Raw genomic sequence first — 14005 nt, 5'->3', positions numbered from 1 at the left:
TAACAAGGAGACAAGAAAACATTCATCAAAATTAATCATTACAAAATTTTTAAATTTTTTTTTAAACGGCTTATATGGATTACTGGTTAGCCACTGAACCACCCGATTATCTCAATTACACTCTCATAATGAAACTTACCACATGTGAGAAAAAAAACCACTAGCTCAACCTAAAACCATTATTTTTTGTTGTAGCAAGGACTTGAACCCGAAATCTTCTCGTTTAAAAATGAAATCTTTGAATGTCATACCTCAGCCACTTAATCACTTATGTTTGAAATCACCGGCGGTGTTGGTTAGTTCATATCGACCACCAATATCTAATAACTTAAAATATCTATACAATATATAATGCATCACTTAAGGGTAAATTAAGTCGTTTTACAAGTAATAAAGCACAATAGTACAACTTTAAACAAGAGCAAGAAAATCATTATAACATTAAAACTCATGTGTTTTTTAATTTATTTTAAAATAGTTAAATTTTTTCCACCTCAATTAGTCAATTGTAATCAACAAATATAATTTATAATTACAATTATTTCCCTTTACCTTTACCTTTACACATATTTTACTTATATTTTCAATTATATTCCATGACTTTTAAACGTTTATAACTTTTTCATATGTTAATAAAAAAAATTTAAAATAGTACCATAAAAACGAGTATATTTTTTCTCTTTAATTTGAGTATGGTATTGTTATAGTTTTTCCAGTTAAATAAAACATTTTGCGTATGGGTGTTTGTGATATGGTTTTAATGGTTTTCAAGTTAAACCATGAACTTAACGTTTTTTCGTCGTCGAAAACCGAAAGAGAACCATTGAAAATTGAAAACGACTGGCCAAAAGATAAAAAAAGTCAACCGTGAAATCAAATTAATGATCAGTTTGAATGGTTTTATGGTTTCAAACCAAACAATAAGCACTCGTAAACTTGATACATGATTACAAAGTCTATATTTCCCGTTGTATCGCGCGGGCGTAGAAATAATATTTATAAAAATAAGGTAAAGAGATTTTTAGTATAACAATATCTTTGCCATTAAAAAAATAAAATATAAAAAAAAAACATAACCAACGAACAAAATGATCAACACTTCCATTTTTCAGTTTTCATTAGAATAATAAAAATGTACAATCATCAACAATAATAAAATTTAAAAGAATATCAAGCACAGTTAGAAAAAAAAAGAATATCAAGCAGCCTTTACTCAAGGTGATCATGGGGTCTAATAGACATGAAAATGGCAGCATATTGCCGGAGCATACGGTTGCTGCCACCATCCTCCGCGGCCACATGATTCACCGTTCGCCCCCTTCTCACAACATACCGTCTCCAAGCTAGTTGTATATTCACCGCAGCCCAAGTCCTCCAGTTAGACGAGTAATATCTCACGGTTCGTTTCAACCTGTCATTGGCAAATTTGTAGCGAAAATGATCAGTCACATAACGAAGATGATTAGCATCGAGCCCGAACGCTTCAGTGGGCTCGATACATGTGAATGTTGCGGATGATGTTGGAAGCCTGTTTATAAATGGCCTGCGGAGGCACCATGATAGAAGCTCGTCGCCTAAGTAGCCTCCTGGATTCAGTATACTCGTTGCAACAACTCCTTTACTTAGGTTTTGGCTACTTTTAACATGTCCTTGAACTATAAACACCATTCTTTGAACCGGATCACCTTCCCGAATGATCTATGATTCAAGATACTCAAATTAGTAAAATAATTGTAAAGTTCACGATGCCATCAACCGAAAATTGGCCAACCTGTGATGTGATCAGTTCATTTTTCTAAACCATTTATACATAACAGAAAATATGATACCTTTTCGTTCTTTGAGAATACTAGTGGTTTAACACGGTCACATATGTTGTCAAGTATCAGATCGTCTAAATTGTGGAATAATGGTACCTAAAAAGTTAAAAACAACAATGCATATGGGCTCATGAATAAGTAATGAATCAAACTACTTTGAAAGTTCGTTATATACCATTCGTATGAGCTCTAGACATAGAAAACGCTTGATGTCGCGTCTGAGCCCTTCAGGTAAGTCCTTAATTAACTCCATTTCGTCTTCACCTCCCAACAACGCCCAACTTTGGCGTTCATAATGACGAACTCTTTGTCTAATAAGTGATGGTAATTGTCTTCTCCTCATCCACCATTCCATGTCACGAATTCTTAGTTGCAATTTCCTCTTCTTCGCCATAACGGCTTGCAAGAACACCTTCATTATGTTAAAAACATTTTATCCCAGTTGGAATAATGCCAATCAAGACCACCATTAAAAATAACAGAACCAATATATGAGTTTCAGTTAGCTAAAAAGATATATGTCTAAACGTAAATGTTACATGCATGTATTTCGGCTTAGCAAGATCAAAGAGAGACAAGAATGTACCTGTATATTACCGATTAATAATGTGAAGAGCATCAATCCGCTTAAGACGACACAAATACTAAATATCACTTCAACCCATTGACTTGTGGGCTCGAGATCATTTCCAAATGTACTAAGGCTCATGAGACCCCAAAAGATGGGATATAGAATCTTGACCGTGAGCGAATTGCTAGAAATAACAGGAAGTGCCCATGCATAAATGCCATACTCGTATGGGCCATTCACATCTAAGCACAATGGCGTTTTAGCCAAACTGGTGGTTGATTTTCCAGCACAACGGTCACCAAATGCCCCCTCAGGCAACAAAAATTGGTAGCAAACCTCATCGGCACAAGACAAAGTTAGATTGCAGGTGTTTTTCTTGTTGCATTGTTGCCTTAGGCACAAAACCACCCTTTGTATTGCCAAAACATACCAACATCCACCCGCAACCTATCATTATAAATAGTTTACAAATTGGATTTTAATAATGTTATTTTTTATAGGTGGCCGATAACAATCTCTACTCATAAAATATTTGTAACTGGTCCCACCTTTCACACAATTAATTTTATTGGGCCTTCGTTAAAAAAACTTGGCGCCGTTAAGTTATTTTCCAAATTTCAAAGTGACAAATTAGGGCTTTTGATCGGAATGAGGATACGAGCTAATTGATGTAAAACTTACCTCAAAACATTGATCCAAACGACAAAATGGTGCTTCAATTCGAGTGTAATTTAAACTTCCAATTAACAAAAATCAAGCCGTTTGGAGCACCGTTTCGAAGTAACTTTCACATTAATCGACCCGTATCTTCATTCTGATCAAGAGCCCTAACATATCAGTTGAAATTTGATAAAAAAAATTTAACAGTGTTAAGCTTTTTTTAATAGTGATCTAATGAAAACAATTGGTGTGAAGGGCGGGGCCGATGGTGGCTAGCTATTTTCTTATATGAGATTATTATCGACCAACAGCAAAAATGTTGGATTATTAAAATCCTATTTGCCTAAATAATTTAAAAATAACTAATTTAAAGAGTGATTTGCATGCACAAACCCTGTTGAATAAATCTGGCATACGAGCTCAAGAATTTGTGTTTGGACTACAATGGAGTTCGTTAGCCAAGAAAACCGACCAATTTTGTTACCAAAGACAATGTGTGATCAAGTTTAAGTAGAGGTCACATAAATACTTCTACGTATTAAATGCCACATGTGATGGAAGGATAAAAAGTGAATTATGCGATTACTTAAAATGTATTAGGTATAGCATAAAAGCAATTGATAAATATGTCTGTACGTAGTTCTTATAGCATGTCGTTTAAAATAGTTTTATATCGAACGGCCATGCTTATATATAGGCGCATACAATACATAACAAAGAGCTTGTTTTCCTCTCAAAACATGAGCACTACGTGTGATCGTGTATGTTACTTGAATCTATGTTATAGACTTATATATTGGCCAAATTGATAAAGGAGTCTACTTACGTGCGAAGCAATGAAGTAAGCAATGAGATTAAGGGCAAAGCCCCACCAAATGGTTCCGAAGATGTACCCGGTGACTTTCGCCATCCTTCTCATCAGCGAGATTGAGTGGTAGACTTTGGGTAGGAATTGGAAGATGAAAACGAACAATAGCGTTGTCATTATTGCCTTTATCCGTTCCTCGCGTATTAATTTTGGTACCACTAACCAAAATATAACCTGTAAGGAAAGTAGACAGCCACATGTCAATGTCAGTGTTTATGTATGTTAAATTGTTAATAAGCCAAATTTTTATAGGTATAAAAAATTTATTGAAAACATCAATAAAAAGATATTAAAGTTTAATGGTTACAGATGTATTTGATAAAAAGCGTATTTGATATTAAATAAAATAAACCAAAACAAAAACAGCACAAAAGAAACAAAATTAAAAGAAATTTTAAAACGTTTGTTATAACTCTAATTTTGTTCTTACGTTTTTTTAAATTAATGTAAATCAAAACAATACATACCACTAAATTCATATTTGTTGCCTAAACCCTCCTCAATTAAAGTAACTATATTTTTTTTATTTATATCTTACGTTTGTTTAAATTAATGTAAATCAAAAGAATACATATAGTGATAGTGATAGTGAGGAGTCGGAAAAAAACATGATTCTGGTTAGACACTTGGGTCGAGTCAGTTTTGTTGGGGGTTAGGTGTCCAAAACTATTTTCTTTAGAAAAATTTAAGAGGTGTTTAGTTAGCTGGTCGTTTATTTATTTTTGATGGGTGGATTTACAGGTGTTGGGATTGATCTATGGAGTCGTTTGGTTTGGAAGAAATTGAGGATTTAAAAGGCTTTTAACAAATTTGCCTAAGGGATTTCACTTAGTTCAGGGCTGGTCTAACGATTTTGGTGGCTTAAAGTGAGTAAAAAAATCGATGGCCTTCTCTAAGAAATTTATTGTTGTACTTTCAAAAAAAATTCATCCCGCTTCACATTCAATTATATGAATAGGTTAAATTTTTAACTAAAATAGCTTCAATTCTCTTTAGATACTCTATTTTATAATATAGCCTAGTACATGATTTTTTTTCTTTAAAAAATACTAACAATAATTTAAATATGTTGGAACACGTCATGATACAACTTGATAGAAGAATACCTAAAAACATCATGATACAACTTGATAGGAGAATACTTGATGCATTAGCAAAAAGAAATACTTCAGCTCGCTCGTTACATCGTCTGATTTGTGGGGAGGTTGAGGAGTCGGCAGAACATGTGTCTGTGTCTTGCGGCATTGTACAATTTTTATGGTATGTGATTAAGCAATGGTGTAAGATATCCGTTTTCTTCTTATTTAGTTTTCGAGATTTGTTGGAGTTTCATAAGGTTTCAAAGTTCTCTAAGGAAAAAGTGAGTAATTTTCAAGCGATTTGTATGATTTCATCTTGGAGTTTGTGAAAAAGGAAAAATGACTTAATGTATAATGGAAGGTCGATTCTTAACTCAATTTTGGTGGAAGAAATAAATACAGAATTACAAATTTTGTCCTTTAAACATAGCTGATTTACGAATCAGGTCCTTTAAAAAGTTTACTTTCATGCGGTGTCCCTTATATGATATGTTTCTTTGCTTTTCGTCCTTTAGACTAACTGTCATCCAATTTCTCCGTTAAATTCTGGCATGTGAGGGCGTTTTAGTCTTTTTACCCTTTAAAGGACTATTATTAAATATTGTATTTTATTAAGCCATATATGTAATTTTTGTAGATGGGACCCACTGGACAACCATTTCTGAATCCGGACCAACCCCATCTTCTTCTGCATTCAAAGGTTTGGTTCCTAAATATTCATCAAGCACAAGATCCGTCCTCAATTAAAGAACAAGACCAAAAATCCACAACCCCTAAACCTTAAATAAAGTAATATCAACACTCAGAGCGATTACTTCAACGACGAACACCTTGATTCCGACACTCCGTAAATCTCATATTTCCCCTTTCTTTCACTATGTGGAACGAAAACAACCACTACGCCGCCGCCGATGCTTAATCTAGAACCACCACCGCTACCCTCGACGGCCGACACCCGTACCCCCTCTTGATTTGATTGCATACCTGGCCAACACCTATTCAAATCCCACAAGAAGTCATTGCCGCCGCCACCGATATCCCATCGAAATTCATCAGTCATTAAGATTTTCCATCGATCTGCTGTTGGTGCTCAAACATTCTGCCGCATGTGTTTGATGCCGGAAACGGCGTGGCCGGTGATAATGTGCTCAGATATAATGTGGCCGGAGAAGGTGTGGTGGTTTCCGGCAACAGATAGAGAGAGAGAGAGAGAGCGATTAGGTTAATTGTGGTGGCTGTGAATTCCGACGGTGGAGGTGGTTGTGGAATTAGACGTGATGGTGGCGGTGTCTTCTATGGTCTGACTTTTTGCTTAGGTTAAGGACTTTAATAGTTTTCTTATTTAATTTAAATATTAATATTGTATTTTATAATATATATTAATATTTTTATATTATAAGTACGAAATTCCCTTTATACCCTCATGTGTTAGGCGCATGCAAGGATTTAACGGAGAAATTGGATGACAGTTAGTGTAAATGACGAAAAGCAAAGAAACATATCATATAAAGGACACCGCTTGAAAGTAAACTTTTTAAAGGACTTGATCCGTAAATTAGCTATGTTTAAAGGACAAAATTTGTAATTCTGTCAGAAATAAAAGTACTTGCTTCTCTTTAGGTAAAGAATAGGGTGGACAAATGCGAGCTTTCTTGGAATGATTGATGTCGGTTCCAGACTTCCTGTAATAACTTTTTCGGGTGGGTTTGGTGCGGGTGTTTGTTACTTTCTTTTGTGTTTTTTTTATGGTTCTTATTTGTACTTTTGGTATGTCTAGCATCTCGCTAGTTTAATATATATTTTTGTTAGTCGTTAGAAATAAAAAATACATATTACTAAAATCCTCCTCAATTATATTTTTATATATTTATAATAACTGATATAATTATTAAAATTTGAGAATCTTTAAGAAAAACAAAACAATCGAATTATTAGAACATTTTATATATTATAAATGTGAACATATATTTATAATGATATATTATTTAAAGATAATATATTAAAATATATCACTTTAAATAATTAATGTAAAACGAAAATTGAAAACAACATATAAAATTGTAAATCAGGCCGTAACATACCTCTTTAATACCAGCTAACTTTAATTTATTTTTAAAATTAACTTTGGGATTTCAAATTGAATTGTAATTTATTTAGTAATTTGTCTTGTTTTATCTTATTTGTCTATTTAAAAAAATGAATAAACTTTAATTAATGATAAGAAAAGTCTTTACAGCTTGGGAATAAATAATGATTTAAATAAATGAAATATTAATTGCTGTGTAATGTGATAATGTGATTGGAAAAAAAGTATTATGTTTTCAGAAAAATCCTTTTGTAAATGAAAAACTTAAACATCATTTCACTTAAAATCGCTTTCTATGATTACAAATGTATGAAGTTATCTTTTTCATTACATTACCTCAAAAATAATTAGGCTTTATTCATTTATCATTGAAAAAATAATAAACACTTTAGGAAACAATTTACCAACAAACTTTCAAGAATGCTCGTGAGTCATTTTGAGTGTTTTTCTAGATGATTCAAAAAACCTTACTAAAAAATGATAACTTTGCAACCAACTCAACTGACACACGTACATATCAATTTCATTCAACCAAATTATATAGAAAATTTTCGTTTATATTTAATTGTCAATACTTTTTGACATAATAATAAACAAAACAATTGTTTGCTTCGATTCATGTGAAACGTTTTATCTATTTTATTTCCTTTTCTTTTTTTCTTTTTTGAACATTTGTGCTTTTAATTGTTTTTTTTCGATTTTAACGGAATTGTGTCCGGGTTTACCGTTTAAGAAAATGGCCCATCCAGCAGTCTACAAACATATTTTTTTCTCATGTTATGTATCGAGTGGTGTTAGAAATTATCACGTCTAGTTTCAACTCACTGGTAATTAAACTGGGTAATTATTATAAATTATAATTTATTAACTACACATTTTTTAACAATTAATTCGGATCACTAACCGATCACTTAGTCACCTGATTATTTTCATTCCACTCTCATGAGAAAACTAATCTCTATATGTGATAAACCTCATGGTTTAATTTAAAATCTCTATTTTTTTAATCTTAAATTAGACTTGAATCTAACACCTTTCATTTTTAGATTATATAGTTTTTGAATGCCTTACTCTAAACAACTAGACTAGAAATCGTCAGCTATTAACTACTACATATTCATATTTGGGGAAATTCACAAAATAAGCGTTTAAGAAAACGTTTTGTAGGTTTTAGGTGTCATTTGCAAGAAATTCTCAAATTAGGTATTATAATCTAGTCGTGACGAGTAGTTTGTATGACCAATTAAAATTTGACACGTGTTTTTAAACTAACCGTAACGAGACGATTTACTAACCATTTACTCGTCACAACTAAATAAGTTTTATGCCTCGTAATCAACGTTCAAACGTGATTCATAAGTTCTTTATTCGCGACGAGTAGATTGTAAGGTCAAACTAGTCGCAACAAGTTAACTACTAATAAACTACTCGTGTGGGGAATGTAAACCTGGTAAACTAGTCGTCGCTACTAAATGACTTATGAATTACTCGTGGTCGTTGATTACGAGGCATGAAACTTATTTAGTCGTGACGAGCAAATGATTAGTGAACCTAGTCGTTACGGTTAGTTTAAAGGCACATGGCAAATTATAACTGGTTCTATAAACTACTCGTGTGTAATCATAAACTACCCATCACGACTAGTTTATAATACCTATTTTATAAATTTCTTGCAAATGACACCTAAAACTTGAAAAACGTTTTTATAAACTTTATTTTAGGAATTTTCCCTCATATTTGTCATTGGGAAAAAACAAGAACATTCAGGATATTTTATATAATAAATTCACCAAGTCAAATGATTGCATGTGAAATAACTGGATGAAAGTGATAACCTGTGGGACCGGAAGTATGACAAGCATGTCATACCAAAAGCCTTTAAGTGACCTGACATAATGCGAACAGATAGCCTGTGGGTCCCAGACAAGCTTCCCACAGCCAACCACAAGTGACTCACGTGACACGTAAGCCGTCCGGAACTGCAACCACATGTGCACAACATGCAGACTGTCCACCATCGTCCGGAGCACGGCCACCACCGCCGCCAGTGCACCGTCCATGTACAAACACGGCACACCACCACGCCCAATTGACAACGTATAGAAGAAAAGTGGGTCCACAGCCAACGCCACCCCTCGGGCTAGTAAGAAGAACCGGTTCCATCTCTGGACTCGTTTGCTACGAGGGTCGTATACGAACCCGCGTGGGCGGTGTATCGGGGGATTGGTTGAGGGATTCGGGATGATTTTGGAGTCGGGGCGGTTACGGATTGGGACGAGGGAAGACCCCGCGGAGGCTTCCCACTCGGGTTGGTTGGCGTTGTCGCATCGGGTCGAGTGGAAGACGGGGACGCCTACTTGGGTGCACGCGTAGCACTCGGTGGTGTTCGAGATGGGATCGTCGTCTTCGAGCTCGTCCGTGCTGTCGGAAGGCTTCTTCCGGTTACGGAATGTTTTGAATATGGATGGCATTTTGGAAGGAGGAACTATAGAGTAAAAGTTGATCTATATATATATATATATATTCCATATTGCAACGTGTATTATATTGAATACATTAATATTTGGTTTTAATCACATGCTTTAACAGGTTCAAAGAATGTAATGTCATATTGCTATAGTACGGAGTAATAAAAAAAATGTTATATTAAAAAAAATTACAATGTAATCTGTTGAAACGTATGATCGTAAAATGTGAATTTAAAAGGATCAACTTTGACGTGGTATTTATAAATTTGTATTAGTAAGTTAGTTCTTAAAGCACTTTTTACCGGTTGTGTATTAATATTTTTTATGTAGTTAATGAATGTTAACTAAGTTAAAGTGTTTAGCCTTTTAAAAATCCTTTAAAAATAGTTAAGTTATCCTACGTTAGTAAAGGCTCTTGTTTTTAGGACTAAAGACTTAGTTGAAACATTGGGTTGGGATAGTAGATTATTTTTTGGACTAGTTTAGGATTAAGAGTAGATTATATAGAGTGTGTAACGTTTTAAAAAAAAGAAAAAAAAACTAAATTGTAAATATAAATAAAGAAAAATTTCTAAGGCTAAGGGTAGTGAGACTTTGTTGAGCCCTAAGTGATCCAATATATTTGTGCCACGTAGGCGCTGATGTGCCACAGGATCAAGGCCCTCAACCAAGCCCCAGAAGGTGTAGTGGTCCAGGTGATCCGGGACTTGATTGATTTTATTTATTTTGTTATACACACAAACACAAATTAAAATACTTCATTAAAACATAAATAAAAAGAAAAATAAAAAATACATATAAATAGTGTTTTTATTTTTGTGTTGTCAATTTCTTTCAAATACGTTCTTTTCCTTCCTTCATTAGCGCTTGGTCGTACGGCGGTAGGTGGTTAAAGTCTTTGGCTAGAAAAACCAAACTCTTGACACGGTTTCTTTTGTGTCGAGCTTCACAAATCGAGAGTAGGCCACTTGACAATTCCTTAATTTCTTTTTATAGTCGTCATCAACAACCGTTTTTTTCCCATGATCACTACCCGGAAGGCGGCTACAACCTTGGTATTTCAAATGACATTCGGACAAGTTTAGGTCGAATTCAATTTGATTCTCCGACCCGCTCGAAGAGACGTATGTGCCGGACGCACAAGTTTTTGTACGTTTTGCCTCATCGCCCACGTCCTCCGCACATAGTTCAATCCATTTCAAGCACTTTCTTAACACCTCCCACAAGTAGTCCTCGTCAAACGTCTTCACCACCCCGTACCTCCTCAGTACCTCTTGTTTCCATTCATCACAAGTGAATCGATAAACCGCGAGATCATCGGGCCCACTCGGCCGCATTCGATTAGCAATGTGGTTATGTATGTTGGTAAATAACCATACATATTTACGAGTATCGGTCCACCGACCCGATATCATATTATCGGTACGAGCCCTACTCCCCACTTGATCATAAAACATTCCCGAACCTTGGCCCAAAAAACTCGAGCTCTTTGAAAGCCGGCTACAAAATAAATAACAAAAAATGTAATAAGTACACACAAAACTTAAAAGATATATTAAACAATAAAATTCACGAAATAATTTACCCGCGTTCCGATCTTGGGATATTTTAATCCAAGCTTTCTCCAACGCAAGTTTCTCTTTTTTAGACCACGGAGTAGACTGCCGCTTCTCCGGTGCCGAAGAACCATCCGCTTCGCCGGTTTTCTTCCCCTTCTTTTGTGTGATTGTTTTTGCCGGCTTCTCCGGTGCCGACTCCTGTTGTGTTTCCGGGTCCGAAAAATCGGGTTGTGACATATCCATGAACACTTGAAACGATTCTTCGTCCATGTAGTTCAATCCCTCCGGAAATTGAGTGTCGTTGTTGTTGATATTACCGTAACCCGAGCCCGACATGGTTTGTAACTTGAGAGATTCTTAAATTATTTAGAGAGAAATGTATTGTGTGTTATTGTTATAAAATGAGGTAGTTATTTATAATGGGTTTGCAATAAAAAAAATTAAAATAGCCAACGGCTATTTTTTTTAAACCAAAACCTCCAACGGCTATATAAGCCCCGCGGTCCCAGCCACGGGGCTCAATCGCGCCCCGGCTCACTTGAGGGGTGTAGTGGTGTTCGCGAGCCACATCAGCAGCCGCGCCCTCGTTCACCCCCATTACCCTCAACATAAAAGAACCATTAAAGCAGAGAGAAAATTAAATGATTTATTAATCTTCAATATTTCGGAAATGGATCAAGAGATTTGTACTAGGGCGACGGGATATAAAAAGACTTGAATCTCGTCGGGTTCGTCCAAATTTAAAGTGAATCTCGTCTTTCCCATTCAAATTTTAAATATTGAGAATTTTTTTTTTCTTTTCCACTAACATTTTTTCTCTCTCCTTCAACATCTCTATTTTTCATCATCATCATCATCATCATCTTTTAAGTCATCATCTCCGGTGAGTTTTGGTTTTCGACAAGTCCGAGGAGAAAGATTTCGATGAAAATAGCGTGACTTCTTCGTTAATTTCGTCATCTTCATCACTGCTACAGAAATCATAGTAATAATTATCGGTCACCGATGAGAAATCTTGGAACTTGACCGTTTTCCGTTGATGAGTTTTCGTTTTTTTTGTCGGTGATGAAGAAAAAGAAGATGATGATGAAGACGAGGAAGAAATAAAAAAGAAGGGGTTGAATGAGAGAGAAAAAAGTGAAATATGATAAAAAATTTCTCAAAATTTGAACTCGAAAAACGAAATTATTTAAAATTTGAACAGAAAAGACGAGGTTCACTATTAATTTGGACTGAGCAAAAAAGATTCAAATCTTTTTGAATCCTGTGACTCTAGTTTAAATTTCTTGGTCCATTTTAAGAATATTAATGATTAGTGGGCCATTTCAAATTTATCCTCTTCAAATAGTACATTTAAAAATTTTTCCCTTATAAATAGATACACAAAATTAATAATGAAAGTCTGAAACTTAGATTTTTTTTTCAATGCCACTTATTTTTGTTTTTCATTATTTAAAATTTTGTATTTGTATCATTCAAACCATTAAACGAAATTAAATAGTTGGAGACATAAAAATCACTCATAAAAATAATTAGTATCATTATTATTCTTTTATAAACATTTTAACGAATTTAACTTTGAACTTATTGATATTTGGGGACTTAAATTAATAGAATATTTTAAGTAAAATTAAAGGTTTATTTAGAAAATTAATAATTATATTTATGTTAACATTATGTGGTTAATGATATAATAAAGAAAATATTCTTATAATAGGTATTTATGAAAAAGAATTTCAAGTTTTAAACACATTTCTATACAATTCCAAAATTATGTATTATAAACTAGTCGGGGCGAATAAGTTATTAAACGAAACGAGTGGTTTACAGAACCAATAAAAACACGTCATGTGGTCATAAATGTAACATCCGACGTTTCTTAAATAATAAATAAAGAAATATTATTATTTATTTACGCATAATTAAATGACGATAAATATATAATAAAATAACGTAAATGATGATAGGCTTTAATAGTGTTGGACTTAAAAATGAATCATGGACTAGTGAGCTAATGGGCCTAAGGTCCATACTTAAGGAGTATATATATACCCCTTAAACCCTTAAACGCTTGCCACTTTTCATTATCAACACACACTCCCAAATCTCTTAGAAATTTTGAAAATTGCCAAGAAAGATCAAGATTGTTTATTATCACTATAATAACAAGAGATCATCAAGCTTAACTCGAGCAAAATCTAAACCAAGATTCGGTTCGTTTAAGGTACGCGTCATTTTAAAGATCGTTCATTTGATATTGGTTCTTCATGAAAATTGGTAGAACCTTAGATCGGGATCTAAGGGTTAATAAAATTATAAACTTGACGTTAAAATATGAACCTATTCAATTCGGCTCATTTAGTATTCTAGATCTAGCCAAACCGGGCTTTAAAATCGATAAAGGCTTAAACTTTATCATAAACAAGCTAGATCTTGGTTAAGTGTAATGATGGAAACAATATTATGTTAAATAGAAATAAAACTAGAAATAATAGTAATAATAGATAAATTACGTGATAACAATAATAATGTAGGCTGCATCGCAGCATGATAATAATGATATAATAACAGTAATAATAATACTAATAATAATAATAATAATAATAATAACAAAGGTGACATATGCAGCATCATAACAAGAATGAAATAATAATAATAATAATAATAATAATAATAATAATAAATACCAAAGCAGCAGCTTCTCAACACTATAACAATGAATAGCAGCAGGGAGACCTGAGTGTAATAATAAAAGGAAGTTGAATGAAGAATATAAGACATCCAAGCTGAGTGGTGGAGTGGTTAAGCCGCGGGAGTGAGAGTGGAATTTCCCGGGTTTGAATCCTGGCCATCCCAACTCCTTTTGTGATTTGGGAAAGTCAATTGAACATGGT

The 14005-nt window shown here is 33.9% G+C and overlaps 1 protein-coding gene across 1 annotated transcript; it reads right to left on the bottom strand.

Moving 5' to 3' along the window:
* Positions 1 to 1187: 1187 nt before the first annotated feature.
* LOC143546978 (cyclic nucleotide-gated ion channel 2-like) lies at positions 1188 to 9572 on the bottom strand. Its single transcript, XM_077038513.1, has 6 exons — positions 8920 to 9572; positions 3878 to 4093; positions 2407 to 2838; positions 1996 to 2232; positions 1830 to 1916; positions 1188 to 1698 (listed from the first exon to the last, which is right to left on the bottom strand). The coding sequence occupies exons 1-6, from the start codon at positions 9553 to 9555 to the stop codon at positions 1210 to 1212; spliced, it is 2097 nt and encodes a 698-aa protein (XP_076894628.1). The 5' UTR covers positions 9556 to 9572; the 3' UTR covers positions 1188 to 1209.
* Between the last annotated feature and the right edge of the window lie 4433 nt (positions 9573 to 14005).

The sequence above is a fragment of the Bidens hawaiensis genome, unplaced genomic scaffold (genome assembly GCF_021521415.1).
Source record: "Bidens hawaiensis isolate Kalapana, Puna unplaced genomic scaffold, B.hawaiensis_p1.1 tig00014538_1, whole genome shotgun sequence".
Taxonomy (NCBI): domain Eukaryota; kingdom Viridiplantae; phylum Streptophyta; class Magnoliopsida; order Asterales; family Asteraceae; genus Bidens; species Bidens hawaiensis.
This window is presented reverse-complemented; position numbering and strand designations above follow the sequence as displayed.